The sequence below is a fragment of the Taeniopygia guttata genome, chromosome 5 (assembly GCF_048771995.1).
Source record: "Taeniopygia guttata chromosome 5, bTaeGut7.mat, whole genome shotgun sequence".
Taxonomy (NCBI): Eukaryota; Metazoa; Chordata; class Aves; order Passeriformes; family Estrildidae; genus Taeniopygia; species Taeniopygia guttata.
The window spans coordinates 12,302,772-12,319,030 of record NC_133030.1 but is presented as its reverse complement, the minus strand read 5'-3'; the positions used below and the strand labels follow the sequence as shown (position 1 = coordinate 12,319,030).

The window sequence follows — 16,259 nt, the reverse complement described above, 5'->3', positions numbered from 1 at the left end:
TGGTGAGGAATGTGGCATGAATCCACCACGGAGTCCCAGCTCTGCTCCACGCTCAACCGTGGGCTCTTGCCAGGAGATAAGCTGCTCCTTCTGATCCTGAGCAGGCACAAATTATCCACATTTGCTTCTCAAAGAAAAGACTGGAGCTTGGTGTCCTGCAAACCCTGTCTCTGGGGTTTCCTTTTTAATGACTGCCCAGGAATGAGCTTGGAGGATGTGTTTGCTGGACAAGTTTTGTCACAACTGACAGAATTCCTGCTGCCTTGTTAGCCTGCTGGTCTCTTGTGTTTCACTGAGCAGAGCTGGTAGCACTGGGAACATGTTTATGCTCTTCCTTTTCATCCCCTTCACAATACAGAGGGTCTGGCAGGGGAGAAGGAGAGGGGCCAATAATGTCAGGGAATGGGGGACTTTAGTTACTGTCAAGCAGAGACTTCCCAGGCCCGGATCCGAAAAGACCTGGGCACTGCAACTCTCTGGCTTCTCTGTTCCATCCTGGACTTTATGCTCTTAGTTTTGGTTTAACAGCTTGTCCCAGAAAACCTGCACAAGCCTGACACAATGTTTGTCCTGAGTTTTGAAGAACCTGGAATTCACACTGTTGTCCATTGTTAGTGTTTTCTGTTCAAGTTTCACTCTAAACACTCGCTGCTGGGATACACAGGGAAAAGCCCTGTCCCTGCATGGGATGGAAACACTTCCATGTCTTACCAAGAGGTTAAAAGCCAGCTTGGTTTTCTGGAAGCAGTCGATGAACTCGGCCTCACTTGGGGGTCTTGCTCGGAGGGTCAGCATTCCCTCTGCCAGGAGAAGGGGCAGAGAATGACACGTTAGTCAGAACATCCCCTTTGGGAAAGTTCCATCTGCCGGCCATGCAGAAGGCACAGCAGAAATGTGTGTTGAGACCAGAACTACTGAAAATCAGGGGCTCAGGGAAAGGCAAACTCCCTCTGTGTGCCGGAGGCTCTGTGTGCTCTGCCAGAGGTGTCCACGGAGAGCAGCACATCCCAGAGTTGTGTGCCTGGATCTGTGGCTGTGCCATGGCATTGATCTGGCCTTGCTGGGCTGGAGCTGAGGTGTCCCCCCCGCCCTGCCTTCATCCATGACCCCCCCTATGCTCCCCATTTGTTGTGGCTGCTGCACCGCACCTGCTGGCCCTTTCTTCTTGTTCTTCTTCCCTTTCTTCCTTTGGTTGAGCTGTCGGAATGCCTCTGCAGCCTTCTGGAGCCGGGCAACGAACACTTCAATGTCATCCAGGGTGCAGTTCAGGATTTGCTGTGGGGACAGAAACCCAAGGGATCAATGTAAAGTGAGCCTGGGCTATGCACAGCTGGGAGCCCAAATCCCAGGGCCTGCTGTATTTCCTGGGAGAATGCACACAAGTGAGTAATCCAGGCATTAAATGCAGCTCAATGCATCCCTTTGCAAGCACAGAGCTGCGGGGCCTGGCTGTGTGCTGTCCTTGCCAATGTGATAAGTGACCCCTGCTAATGGATGGGTAGAAAATAACCCAAGTGGGATGGGAAGGAGCAGAGCCGGAATCAGCAGAGCTGCCTCAGGTCAGAGGACATTGTCACTGACACGGTGATGGAGACTTACTTTTGGCCACCTTATCTTTATGCACAGCAGGTATCAATTAGGAAAATGCCTAGATGATGCATGAAATGTCTGCTCCCTGCCTTTGCTCCCTCTCCCTTGCTCCCTGCCTCTGCTCCTACCTATGGACCATGCAGTGTTCCTGTCACCCACCGTTTCCTTTTCAATCTTCTGTGCTAACATGGCACGGGATTCCTCATGGTCATGAGAGCCAGAGCTTCGTCGTTCATAGTCTGCAAACAAGGCAGAGAAAAATATATTTACTATCAGAGGTTGGAAATAGGCTCCATGAAAGGCAGGGTCCCATGGGATGGTAGCTCCCAGCTTGGGTGTTTGTTCTAGGTTATGAGGGCACCTCAGGAATAATAGGTGCTAAATCCCAATCATCCTGCAAAAAATCCAACCTCGAGGCACCTCCCGGCTTCCAGAAGCCACATGCGCACTGTGGGGGAGATATTGCAGCAGGAACAATCACTGGGGTGGCCCCTCATGCAAAGCAAGCAGTGTCAGCTCAGGACAGGGGCTTGGAAAGGGCTGGCACACCAGGATCTGCCAACTGGGAGAACTGAGGAGGCAGTTTTGGCAAAGCACTGTGGCAAGTCCAGAGCATCTGTAAATGTGGGGATGAGGTGCCCCACCAGGACAGGTTTTGTAGGAAAAGAGGGAAGGTGTTTCGTGGAGAAGGAATCTCGGCAAACAGGCATTACTCAAGGCTTTCTCCTGTCATTTGCTCTCCTGCCACGCTCTGTGCACTTGCAGCCAGAAATCCTGCCTAGAGGAATTCCCAGCTCTGCTGATGTGAGCACCCTTGGAAGGGCAGAGGTAAGAGTGGCTGCTTTTCATCAGAATAGAGATGTTTATTCATGGTCCAGCTCAGAAATAGAGACAATCCTTTTATGATGCAGAAGTGGGCCTGAAATAAGTTCTCCATTCAGCAGCCAGAGCAGTTGCTTGGCTTCAGAAGCCATCCCAGCAAATGAGTGTTTTGGATGTGTTATAGTATCTTATTATGTGTTTTCCTTGAAAATAAAAATGAATGCCAAGAGAAGATGGTATGATAGGCAGGAGTAAAAAATGCTTACGGTTTGTTCGTCACTTTGATCTTTTGTCAGAGAAAGAGCTTGTTTCTGTTCCTAGGAACTTATTTCTGTTACTTCTTTCTCCAAAGTAAAATACCAGCTTTTTTCAAGCCAACTGAAATCAGCTGAAGTCAGGATGGTTTTGGAATCAGACATTAGATGAGCACATAAGAGGGGTGAGTTCAGATCTGCATTTCCACATTTGACTTTACAAGAATTAATGAAAACCAGTTGATTTTCAAGGGTGAAATCTTGACTCCTGTGAAGTCAGCAGAGCCAGGAATTTGTCTTTCTGACCAAATGTCTTGTCTATACATTTTAAAATCATCAACACCTGGTTCAAATTTCATGTGATGGCTTATGAGGGTCTTTTGCTTTTTTGGCATTTATGTATCCCCCAAATAAGGGTGTTGCTACAAGGAGTTTCTGGGAGCTTTTATTTGTTGAGCAGAAGATGCTCAGTGGCTACAACACTTATTTTCACCACAGATCATTTGAGGAAGGTTGGCTGGCTGAGTTAATTAGTCTCCCATCCCCAGGACAGACTTCCTGTGTGCTCCTAGTACCTGGATCATGCTGGGAAGGAGGTGCCACCCTGTTCCTGTTCATCGCTGAGCTTCGCATGTCATGCTGGATTGGGATGGGAGCTGGTCCTTGAGGTGGGGGGAGGATGGATTGTCTCTGCTTGATCTTTTCCTGATTTGCCCTGCAAGGAAAATGACACAGAACAACCCCATCAGTGGTCACAGATCCCATTTCCAAGAGCCTTGAGTGTGACTAAACCACTGGAAACTGTTGCTGTATCCTGCAGCACTTACTTGAGTGTCTGTGGCCGTATCTTCTTCCCATGCTTGTGGTCTGCCAGGGCACTTTCTATGTCCTCATGAACCATCTCCGCCTTAAGGATAAAACAAGGATGTTTTTAAGGGCTTGGCTTTAGGAAGGGTTGGAGGAAGGAGGAAAGGGCAGACAGCAAGAAGCGTGTTTTGTTCTGTTTCACACCAAGCAGGAGGGTTCTGCTTACCTCCACCTCATCACAGTTGAAGAAGTGGATGTCAGGTTTGTGCTGCTCAGAATCCTGACACACGAGCAGGAGAATGGAGGAATAGCGCATCTGATTGAGCACTGTCTGGCAGTGCTGCACTGTCGGCAGGGGAAAGTCCTCCAGCTCCTCCTGCAAGAGAAGGGGGAAGGTGTCAGGCAATGGGGAACTACTGAACTGAGAGGGAATGGTCCTGTGCAGGAACTCCTGGGATCCCTGGGCTGATCTTTCTTAGTTTGTCATTGCTAAAACCATCCTGTTCCCGAGCTGCAGGGCTGATTCTAATCCAGGAGAGGATTTTGGTAGTGATTCACCCTGGTTTGTATTCCTTAGAACTTGCCCTCTCCCAGGCAGAATGGAAAGGGCACTCACTGCACCCCACACTTCAGTCTGGGGTCAGTCCCACAGGGCTCCAGGTACCTGTGTCTCACAGTCCAGCAGCCGGATGGACTTGTCATTCACTTGCAGCAGCATCTCCTGTGTCCAGATCTTCTCTTTGGAGTTGAGCAGGATGAGTTTCCGGATTGCATCATCCACTGTTGTGATGGACTCGCTCTTGTCCATGATGAAGGTGGCCAAGTGCTGAAGTTGGGGAGAGAAAGGAGATAAAAACAGGTGGAAAATGTTTGTTGGGCTGTATAAATTGGTGATGAAAACATCTCTAGAGGCTACAATTATTGTTTGTAGTTTCTCAGAGCCAGGCATGAAAGTGTTGCTGCACAAAACAGTTTTGGTTGTTGGTACCAGCTTGGTCGTGGCAGTGAAAGATTTGGGTTTCACAATGGGTTTTCATAGCCAGTTTCACCACTTGCATATTACTCTCATCAGTCCAGCCGCTCTCATCCCTATCCAGCAGGGCAAATGCTTCACACACATGAGTTACCCCCCAGGCCACTCTGAACCTGGCTTTGAAGTAGAACTATGGCAGTCGAACTAATGCTTTGCTTGCCAAACTATAAAAGCACTTGTGTTTTGCTTGTCTTGTGTAGCAAACCTGCTTGTGTGGGATTTGTGCTAGGCAAAGAGCTCACACAAGCCATGAGCAAGTGTTGGTCCTTTGTGCCAAGTGGGATCCATGCAATTTGTGGGGTCACATGCTCTGAGAACAGCTACTCTGAAGAGCTTCTATGCTGCAAAGCCTGCAGGAGCTCCAAACCTGGCAGCTCACTCTACACCAGCCCTTTAAGCCCCCCTTAGGGTTGGGGGCCTTTTCTCCCCAAAAATACTCAAATCAGGCCTCATAGTAGTAAAAATGGCTGTTGCTGACTGTAGGAAAGGATTTTTTGCCGTTTGTCTTTCCTGCCCTGTGGTTTTGATTGGTTATCCTGGTATTCCTACCTCCCTTCACCTATCCTGGAAACCCAGCCCATGGTCTTCTCCCATCAACCAAGCTTTCCACGCTGTCCTCCCCTCCTTCACCAGCCTGTGTGTGCTCTTTGGCCAGGAGCAGCTCAGCTACAGCACAGGCATCCAAGCTGCTTTCCCATCCCTGCTGCCACTGCACCCTGAAGTGTGCGGTCATCCAAGCCTTGAACTTGGCACCTGTATGTACAGAGTTTGTGTAGTGGGGCAGCACTTGCAGCTTTGGTGGGTCCCTGGGGCTCCATGGGAAGGGAATGGTGGGCAGGGAGGCAGCTGTGGAAAGGAGAGGTGTGTCACATACAAATGTTGTGTGCCCACCAGCAGTGGGTGAAGGCCACTCCAAAAGGTCTGGTGAGTAAGTGCTGCTCCATGCTGATGGAAGAACTGGTTTTGTCTGCCAGCAGAGGGGACTGCAAGGCAGGAAAAGCTGAGACTCAGAGCAGCCAAGCTGTTTGCCCAGCTGTTGTCCCTGGGGCAGTGAAAACATAGCCAGGCCACATGTTCAGGTGATAGCAGGGAAAGAAAAAAAATCTCAGAAAGGAAAAAAAAAACAAACAAACAAAAAAAAAACCAAAACACCTCAGGAAGGAACAAGGGTCTGTTTCACCTTGTTCTTTTGTTGCCCAGCTATGTTCTTGGTAAGAAGGGAAGGTGAATGTGCCTGTGTAAAAAAGCAGCTGAACTTTCCCCTGTCTTTACCAACTTTCTCCAGCAGAGAAAAGCAGGTTCTTGCATGGGTAAGTTACAGGCCTGACCAAGGTATCTGTGCAGTCCAAGGGCCTGCAACCCTTGGAAGCTTATTGAGCCAGATCCCAGCTTTTTCGCTTGTCCCTGAAATATCAAAGGCCCATCCACCAGCATGAATCTCTCTCTCATCCTGGTTTCCTTGCTCAGTAGCGTATAGAACAGGCACTTCAGCAGGAGTGGCTAAGCTGGAGAGCCAGGAGCAGATTAACACCAGGAGCAAGAGAATCATCCCAGCAGGTACAGTTGCCCTGGGGGCCCAGGGACAGCAGTGTGGCCACTCCAAAAATGGTCCTGCTGGGCATTCAGAGTTTTGTGGGGAGGGCAGCAGTGAAATGCGTGCTTCTCTTTAATGTACACATCCTGTAATCTAGTTTCAAAGCAAGTGCTGGAAAACTGGGGTGTGTTTTAAAGCAAATCCTAAATTGATGGGAAATTTGTAGTAACAGGGTGAGTTTTGCCTGGATTTTCTCCCTTTGATCCCGTATCTTCCTGCTTTCTCACAGTGATCAGTCATAACCATTTTAGGGATCAAGTAGCTTCTTTCTGGTGCTGATGCACTCATGAGCTAATTCAGTAACCCAGTGGGTTGTGTCCACAGTTGACATGTGCATCAGTGGGCCATGGAGGAGGTTGACAAAACTGTTGGGAAAGAATTATGGGAAAGAATGTCTCCTTGTAAAAGCCCTGGTAAATGCAAAGTGGGAAGCAAATTAAGAGGCAGCAAAAGCTGATGCTGCTCCAGCATGTCCTGCTGTGGGACTTGGAGAAGCTGTGGATGTTGGGGTCTGGCACAGACCAGATGGACTTGAGAGGGATGTGTGCACTCTGAGCACAGAGCCTTGGATGGTTGTGAGGAAGCACAGACAAGAACTGTTGTTGCAGTTGGCTCCATACAAGGTGGATGCAGGGAAAGCCTGAGATTTAAAGCACAGGTAGACCTAGCAGAAAATCTTTAAACATGCTCTTGGCCATTAGGGGTGTATAGGGTTTGTGGTGACCCCTTTGCTGTTAGATGACTCCCAAAGCCTGGAGGAAGGAGGAGAGAAGTGGACAATGCAAGGCCCATTCCTGTGTTCATCAAGCAAAGGTATGGGGCGAGGCACTGTCTAAATAGAACTCCTGGCATGTGTGTGAGCCGAAAGCTGAGATTAGCAATGCAATCACAAATGAAAAACATGCTGGGTGTATGTTACTGTAATTGTAAAATAGTGCATGGGAAGGTATTTGCCAAGTCAGTTTTATCAGTGCAGAGATGACAAGCCCTTTTCTTTCAGAGTAGTGAGGAGAATGTGTTTACTTAAGAAGACAGGCATTTTTATCTCTTCTATTTTTTTATCCACCACCTTTACAAGCTTCATAAATTCCTTTGCTGTTTAAAGTTCAGTCAGTTTTCATGGAGGGGAAGCTACTTGTCTGACTTAATCCTTAGAATAATTTTCTGCTTTCCATTTTCTGTAGATATAGGTGGATTGAGAGGGAGAAGCTTGTTGCTGTCTTTTTTTTATCCCCTAAAACTCTTTTTCATCCACATAGACATTCAAATACAGCAGCTTTTATTAGAATGGGCAATGACTCCACCCACCATTAAACTTTGATCTGATTACTTCAAAGGGTATAAAATGCCTCCCATAAGGAAACCTCATTCTATCTCACTGCCTGCCACTGCAATCCTGTTTGCCTTGGTCAAAGTTCAGGGGAGAGACTCACAAATGGGTGGCTTATGGCATCATTAATAAAGAATTCATTTACATGTCACCGTTTAAAGTCCCTTCTCTGCATCCACAAGAGACTTCTGAGCCACTGAGTTGGTTTCTCCAATGGAAACCAGTACCTCTTTCCAAACAGGCCCTTTACAAGTCTAAATGTAGGCTTTTAAGTGGCCACATCTCCTAAATATGAACGTGAGGAAGTGTTCTCCTCTCTTGCCTTGCTCAGTTTTCAGTGATGAATGTCCCCATCTCCTCCATGGGGTCCTGCACCACCATGTTGCATTACAGGCATCACCAAGCTCAGGATGGCCAGACGGCTTCTCTTTTTGGGGTGGGTGTCTGTGGCAGTGGGAGATGGATTTGACTTATTGCCTGTTTTGTATGAAGAGGTTTGTGTTACCTGAGAGGACACAGTAGCTGAGGAGAGCTGAAAGCTGATAGTCCATGTGGTCTCTGTTGTTTGGAAAGCTGAGTTCCAATAACCACCATGGGAACTCTGCTTTTAACCTGTCTGTGCTGATCAGAAGGGTTTGAAGCACAGGGTGACAGGAGGGACAACATTTCCTGCTTTCCTTTACACACAGAGGAGAGAGAAGACAACAACTTCTCCATTTCCTCTTTCCTTGTACATAATTCCTCTTGTTTATTTAAATGTTTTTTTTACTCTCATTCTCCTTTACTCAGTGACTTGAGACTTTATTGGTAAGGACGTTCCCAACTCCCCCTTGGCATCCTAAAGGTCCAAAACACAGGGAACACTGCACTACGGGCACCTATCACTGACCTTGGCCTCTCAGCCCCTTAGCACTCCATTGCACGTGTGTGCTCACCTGGACGTGGTACTGGGAAGTCTCGTGCATAATGATGTTGGAGTTGGAATATTTTTTCCTTTGTTCTGTAAGAAACAAGAAAAGAAACATAGGTTATTTTTATTTTGATCTGAGAATTAAATCTCTGAGTCTTTCTCACAGTCCCCAAGCTTCCAGCTCAGGCTCCGCGGGCATTGCCAGCAGGTGTCTCTCCAGAACAAGCATTGCCTTTCCTTGAGCTTTGTCTTGGGGATTTCACCTTTCTCCCTGACCAGCCAAGAGCTTTTAAATCGAGTTCCTCTTGGTGCACTGGGCTCAGCACAATCCTGCTCACAGCTTGGGGAGCGTACTGAGCACCCAGAGATATCCCAGTGATAAGGATCATGAAAAGAGGCCACTGCTCTTCTTTGGAGCCTGGCAAGGATGGGTAGAAGTTAATTCAAGACGATTCCTAAAGCTTTTTAACACTTATCCTAACACTCTTTAGGTTGTGCCACCAACTTGGCAGGATACACGAGTACTTCACGTTTGTAGCTCCGTGCCTGTGGCTGAAAAAACACAGCAGTGTTCTGCCTCTGTGCCTGACTGCTGACAGCCCTGGAGTGGTGGATGTTCTCCAGTAGACGTGATTTACTGATTCATTGGTGGGAATATTGGCAGAGGCATTAATGGAGAATGCAGGGCTGAGCCTGTGTCTCATACACCACCAGCACCAGTTCAGAGGTGGAGTGAGAATGGTTCAGGGGAAAGACCACAGACAGCCAGCCCAACTCCCTGCTCAGCCATTCCAGAGTGGCCTTGAATACACGAATTAATATTGCAGCGCAGCCCCTTCCCACCTCAGGCTGGCAGAAAAGGCTCAGTGGCACTTTCTGGTTGCTGGGGGCTTTAATTGCAGTCTGTCCTACTTAAAATGTGGGGCAAGGTCTGGGGTAGGGCACAGGCAGCGCATCCCACAGGGATCTGGGGCTGATGTGAGGCACTTTTTTCCTCTCAGTAACCTCAATTTCCTCCCTGAGCATTTCTCATGTAAATAGATTACACTGGTGGAAATGAGAACAGCGCATTCATGTGGGATGGAGACAGATTTGGGTTTTAAGACATCCCATCCCCTCCTTTTCCAAAGGGAGTGGAAAAAGCTGAAGTGGGTGGTCTGGAAACAAAGGGAGTTTACATTCGGACAGGCAAATGTCTCCAGCCATGAGAGGAAGGGTGCGGAGCTGTGTTGAGAACTGGTAGTCCCTGAGGGAAGGACAGAATACCAGGGGGATGAGGTTTCCAGTGGGAGGTTAGCACAGGTCTGTGCTCCTGGTAGGAAAACAGCCCATGGAGCTATAGCAGTGGTCAGGGCAGCAGCTGGTTGCCCTCAGACTCCCTGGGATCCCTTCCAATGCCTTTTCCCCTCCCTCCACGCTCAAAGAAGCTGCACATGTCACAGTCAGGGGAGATCTCAGTATGCACTGCTGAGAAAATGTTCAGAGAAGCCCTTGGAAGTTTTGGGGGCTGGCCAAAACCTCAGAACTCTGCACAGCCCAGCTTCTCATCACCTGCACTCAGTGAGTGCAAGAGAGCAAAGCCCCTTTAGCCCTTTGCAGCCTTGTTAAGACAGCAGCAAGCCCTGGGATAGGGAGAAATGCAGATGTTTTCCTTCCCTCTGTTGATTTTTCCCTGAGGAATTTCTTCATTACCTCCACGAATCACAGAACTAGAACAAAGTGCTTCTATTTTGTCTCCCGATGTCATTCAAGTGATGTCCCAGAAGCTGCCCAGGGCAAGAAATGGGGTGTTTCTGCATGTTCTCCTGAAATCCCTTCTGTCTCTTTGATTTCTACCTGGCCCCCACACCCATGGAAACCATTAATTTTGTGTTTCCTGCTGGCATCCGCAAATAAGATCATGAGGTCCGGAACCAGCCAGACTTTCCAGGGACAGCAGGGTGCCAAAACACTGAAATCTCCTTCTTTTCTAGCACTTAGTTTTGATTTAAACACAGGAAGAATAAAAGAACCAGGTTGCAGATCATGAGAGTCATGTTTGGGCCACATCTATCCAAGGAGTGTTGATGCTTTAAAGAAAATGAGTGTTTATTGGTTTATTTACTCAAAACAATGAGGTAAAACACTGCAGGCCTTTCCAAGATGCATCATTATTTGTCTTTGATTAAATTTGGCTCTGGTTGGGCTGGGCTGATCCCAAAATGCTTTTAGGAAGAAGTTCTTCCCTGTGAGGGAGCTGAGGCCCTGGCACAAGTTGCCTAGAGATGATGGGGCTGCCCAATCCCTGGAAGTGTCCATGGCCAGACTGGACTGGACTTGGAGCAATCTGGGAAAGTGTCCCTGTCCTTGGCAGGGGATGGAATGAGATGAGCTTTAAGGTCCCTTCCAACCCAAAGCATTCTGGCATTCTGTCAATGATGCCTATAGCAAAATCTTTTTGACTCCTTGATCAAGGGGGATCCTTTCCCTTGCCCAGGTGAACTCCCTTGCCAGCCATACCTCAGAAGGCAGGTCAGCTGTCCTGTGTGGCTCCACCCTGCCCTTCTGCACAGCTTTGTCCCTGACCTGCTGAATTTTGTATGAGTGCATGCTGGCCTGTTAGCAGCAGCAGGAGGAGGAGCTGGTTTCCTCCTGCTTCATCTGACACCTCACACCGGGACACTTGGCATTTCTACAGTGTCCTGCAACAGGACCTCAGCACCTTCAGGTGTTATCCGACCGCTAACCTGGCCCCAGGATGTGGAGAATTTGCATAATCCCAATGTGATAGATGAGCATTGCAGAAATATAGTGATGATTTCCCTAAATTAGCTCAAACACCCATCTGCACCTCTGTATATCTCCTGCTATGACCTTCAGATCTGTGGCAGTGAAAGAATCTGGATATAACACAGACAAAGGGCAAGAAGAACTCTAGGGCTGTGGCACCAGTACAGCAAACATCCAGAGGTGATAAAGCTGGCATGAGCCAACAATGAGCACTGTCCTTTTTCCCTTTTGTCTGCCAAGAGAGCCAAAGAGATGGGAAAACAATAGAGCTTTGTCTTGTCCTTTTTGTGCCTAGCAAGGACAAAACCCAACTCATAGTATGGGTATCCTGGCAGGTGCTGGTGGGATGCCCTATGGCCTGAGGAGAAGTGCTTATCTCAGACACTTGCTGTATCTATGGGATTGGGAATCCAGAAAGCTTTGAATGCCTTGAGCATGGGTAACTCAACCTCTGGTAAATTGTCTCATCTCTTCCCTCTCAGGATCTGGCCCAGCAACCCCTAAGACAATCCTTTGAAGGGAAAAAAACACCATAAATGGTTCTTTAACAGAATTCACTTCGGTTCTCTACTAACCAGGTAGCTTTAATCTTGCCTCACACCCAGAGGGGTAGGCAAAATGGCAATGAATGTTATCCATGACTGACATCTTACAGATAAACAGTGTTGTGGAATGGTGTTTCACACTGGCACCAGTGAGGAACTGGAAAGCACTGAGACCACTGCTGAGCCCACCACTGAGGGCTCAAAACAGTGCTGAGCTGAAACCCAGTAATGATACTAAAATCTTGGCTGGCAGGGAAAGAGTCCTGTTTTGCTTTATGTTAAGAAGTGGAAAGGATGAAAGAAAGTAATAAATCAGACAAAGAAGCAGGATCGATACACATCCTGGAGGGCTGAGGTTATCAGCTTGGTCCAGGAAGCCAAAGCACATCTTTAGTGCCAAGTTCCCTCCCCATTTCCATGCAAAACCTTATTTGGCAGGGAGCTGGGATGTGGCTGCAAATGCTCCGTTCAGTGAGCACAGGAGATCAGCTAGTGGGATAAATTGCCTGTGGGACCAGCTTACAGCCGGGATAATTGGTTAAGGTCTCTGAGAATGCTGAGCAGTGCCAAGGAGGGCAGGAGCAGGCTTGTCTTTCTCCATGCACAGCCTCTGTCAAGCCAGAGGGGCACAGCACCCCCAGTACAACCTGCCAGTGGCCCCTGCCTCCCCTCCAGGCACATCTTTTTCTGATTAATTAGTTTTACCACACAGGATCCTACCTGATCCTCCCTGTCCCTCCCTACATCTGTTTACAGCCATTGCTGAGCAGAAGGCACAGCAGAAGACGGGGATGTATGGACAAGTACAGAGCAGTCTCTGAGGAATGAGAGGCATTGGATTTGTTTTCCTTGGCAGTGCCATACCAAGGACCTCTCCTCCATTCTCTGAATCACACTGCCAACCTTCCTGGCCTCTACATCCATTACAGCAGCCTAAGGGAAGCCCTGGCGGTTACCTCTGGAGCTTGCCAGTTCGTTATATAATCTTTACATTATCTATACATTATCTAGCAGTGCACACAGTGTTTATACGAACCTGCCAGCGTAGTGTGAGCTGCTCTGTGCCAAATGGCAGGTCAGGACCAGCCTGCTGAGGAGAAATGTGGCAACAAATGCTCTGTGTGCTCATGGCAGCCACAGAAACTTGCCAGGCTGGCTTACAGAACAGAAGTATGGAATAACCTCCATTCCAGGATGCCAGCATAGAGCCAGATGTGGCAGTTGAACACATAATCTACCAGGTTCCCGCTTCCTGCTCCAGGGTTACCCAGGGTTAGTCAAGGATCTGGTTTTGGGCCTTGCACTGACCTGCTGTGCCTGAGCTCCTGACAGGGGAGAATCTGCAGGTCCTGCCTTGCTTCTTCCCTGTTCTCTATGGCCAGCACAGAGAGAGTTCCATTTTGGGATATCTTTGCAGTTTAGGGAGCATAGAGCTCCCTGGGTTTGCTGTTAGATCCGTGGTACCAGCTGAACTGCTGGAGCTGGTCTGTACTGGCGCCTGTGGCACTGGGAATGTCTGTCTGGTCAGTTCTCACTCACGGCTGGCGTGTGCAGATGGATCTGGAAGCTCTTGGAGTGAATGAACAGCTCTCATTGAGGTGTGAATGGGCTGTGGCAGCAAAGAGCAGCGGCTCCGGGTTCCACACGGCTGAATTCCTGCTCGGCACACTTCATATTTGCCACAGCTCAGCCCCAAGTGCTCACATTCCTGCTTTATTAGCTGAAGACACATCCCACTCTAGGAAAGCAAATAAAAACCTGGCACAGCTCCTGGGTTGTGCAAGGACTGAGTACATGGAGTAACAGTGTGTGTTTGTGTTCAGTGTGTCTGGCGGCACGGTGTCCACCGGGCTGCTTGGAGCAGGATAATCAGGGCATTGAGGAGCTATAGCTTACCAGTAGAGATATTCCCTTTTGCCTTTACAACCAGACCTGGAAGAAACCTACCCAATTATTTTTCACCAAAAAACCCAAAGTGGTGTTTTCTCAACTTTCTGTAGCTGGTAATGACATTTTTTGAATGTCAGAACATAGTAAGATTGGGGAATCCTGATTTATATAATTCACTTTATTTGAATCTTGAAAAACACATTCATAATGAAAAGTTCCTTCTTTTTTTTTTTTGGTTGTTATTTTTATGAACTAGCACAACTTTAGTTCCCAAGCTACTCAGGCATATCCAAAACCCCATTTCCGTTTAGGAGAAGGGTCCTCTGTGTGAGCTCTAAGCAGTCACTCCGTGCAAGGAGAGATCTTGTGCTCAGCAGTTTCAAGGTAACAAAGAAAAAGGGCCACTGAAGATGCTGAATAGCATCAGAGGTGGGAGATCCCTCTCCACAGCACCCCTGTCACTAACTGGTATCCCAAACTTCTGGCCAAGCAGCACCTCAGGCAGTGTCTGCTCTTCCCAGTAGCTCCAGTCATGGCTGTACTGAGCCAATGTGTTCCCTGTCTCACCCACCGTTGGGGCTTGATCTGTAGGAACCAACAGGATTGTTGGCTTCCAGTTTTTCTTCCAGCCTTGTTTCCAGTTGGTGTATTAAGTGTCTAAGGCGTTGAATAAAAGGGTCACCCACACACAGAGTGTCAAAGGGAAGCAGGGTAATCTGAAGCTGGAATCTCAGGTGGGAAACAGGATGTGAAGAAGGGAGCTGGAATGGCACCGAGGGGGCAGGGGGTAGGACGAGGGAGTTATTCAGGGCTGGCAGGAGGGGACAGAGGAATTAATGGCTTGGGCAAGAAGGCTGGATCTCTTCTGAACCTCAGGCTTTTTCTCCAGTATGATGAAATCTTTAAAGACATGACAGTGAGTGCCACTGTTCTGATGTTGCCCAAATCCCTGTAGATTTAGGTATGGACATGGTCCTCTTGACTCAGCAGTGTGGCTGAGCAGGCTTGGCAGGCCACTGCTCCTGCCAGAGTTGTCTCTTGCAGACAATGCCAGCGTGTGTTTAATCCTGCACAAATCCTCTCCTAAAGGTTGTGGGGAAGGAATGATCCCTCCGTGCTCCTGTCAGTAACGATGTGACAGCCATGTGGCCTCCAGCTGCCTCTGTGAACAAGCTCCTGGTTTGGGCAGGGTGTGGGAGAGCCAGCAGCAGGGAATTATGGTCTGGGCACTGTGCTCAGGGCTGCAGGGTCTCATCTCAGAGACCTCTCCATGTGGCTGGGGCTGGAGGCACTGTTAGGATACAATGAGGTCTGTGGAGACCCCCAGGAGTTGGTTCATGACCATTGCAGGTAAGTTACTTCTTCTCCTAGTGTGTTCTGTCTGGCCAGCACGAAGCAGCTGTCTGTGGCTCAGGGGTGATGCTCACGCCAGTGGAGCCTCTCTGCCCATGGCTCCTCAGGGAGATGATCCCTGTGCAGGGCCACCCTCGGCAGGAAGTGCTTCTTCTCTTTGTCATAGTGCCTGGTATCCTGTTACAGCGTCGCAGCCTGGCTTGGGTTACGGGTGTGCAGTGTCAAGTAATTGGTGTCAGCACTGTGCTTCTCCAGCCTAACTCATTGCTCCGAAACCCCTTTTCCAGCCCTGTGCCCTATCAAGTCTGGTTCTTTCCCGGAAATTAGTGCATCGAGGATGGGTGGGCAGGCTGGAGCCAGCTGGCTGGGTCTCACAGGATTGGCATGGGGGGCTGGAAGGAGGCTGAGCACCACAGGGTCAGACAGCGACCAAACAGAAATGAGCTGCTCCTCCCCATAGCTGTATGAGAAATCACTGCAATCATCAAACTGCCCTGAACTTCTCCTGCTACGCTGCCTAATCCATCAGGAGAGCCAGCCAGCGCTGTTTGACAGCTCTGGAAGCAGCTGAGAGGAACACCTGCAGAAGCCCACCAGGAGTCACCTCAGAAAGAGGTGGCAGCAGCTTTCCTGCTGTGGGAAGTGCTGTGCAGAAATACTTCCTGCCAGTCCTTCCCATGAGTTCTGCTGGAGCTTGGTTTCCCCTCCACCACTTTCATCTGGGCTCAGAACAGACGCCTGTAAGCAGAGAAGCAGCCTAATTTATTTATGGTGTGCATTAACATTTATTCAGCTGGTGGCTGTGTGGGGAGAGAGGTGGCAACCTGAGAGGGGCCAGCCATTCCCTGCTGCCAGCTGAGGTGGGACTGCTCCCTGCAGCCACAGACTCCTTCAGAATGTGGGGCTGAACAAATGTGGTGCTGTTTTACTAAGGGGGGAGGAAAGGATGAGTGTCCTCCTCCCACAAGAGCCAGGAAACTCTACTGAGGTTGGCAGAGCAGCTGGAAAGCATATCAAACTCTGGCAGGAACAGAGCCAGGGGAGGGTATCTTGGGGCTTTAAGCCAGTTTTGTTGTAGAATTCCCTTTGGTGATCTCTCCGCATCCCTCTCTGCTCACCACAGTGAAGAATACATGGTGGTAGGCAACATCCTTGGTGATCAAAGCAATTTCAGCAGGCCAAGTGTGACACCAGAGCTTTCCCCACCCATCAACAGCCGTGTGATGAGGCTGTGTCCTGTGGGGACCTTCGCACTATGCCCTGGAGCCCCCACAGCGTGAACCTCCACCTTCACCATCTGGGTACCTTCCTGTGCACAGCCTGAAGCTGCTGCTGTGTTCCAGTCTCACCACAACAGTTTTA

General features: G+C 49.0%; 1 protein-coding gene across 1 annotated transcript in view; it reads right to left on the bottom strand.

The window, feature by feature from the left end:
- EPS8L2 (EPS8 signaling adaptor L2) overlaps window positions 1–16,259 on the bottom strand; it is a 49,587-nt gene that overhangs the window by 10,581 nt on the left and 22,747 nt on the right. Inside the window, exons 4-11 of the mRNA XM_041716490.2 lie at window positions 8,366–8,430; window positions 4,138–4,299; window positions 3,700–3,849; window positions 3,494–3,573; window positions 3,242–3,381; window positions 1,750–1,829; window positions 1,149–1,275; window positions 712–800 (exon numbers count right to left, since the gene is read on the bottom strand). Of these exons, the coding sequence (XP_041572424.1) occupies window positions 712–800; window positions 1,149–1,275; window positions 1,750–1,829; window positions 3,242–3,381; window positions 3,494–3,573; window positions 3,700–3,849; window positions 4,138–4,299; window positions 8,366–8,430 (893 nt within the window). The remainder of the gene's footprint in view (window positions 1–711; window positions 801–1,148; window positions 1,276–1,749; window positions 1,830–3,241; window positions 3,382–3,493; window positions 3,574–3,699; window positions 3,850–4,137; window positions 4,300–8,365; window positions 8,431–16,259) is intronic.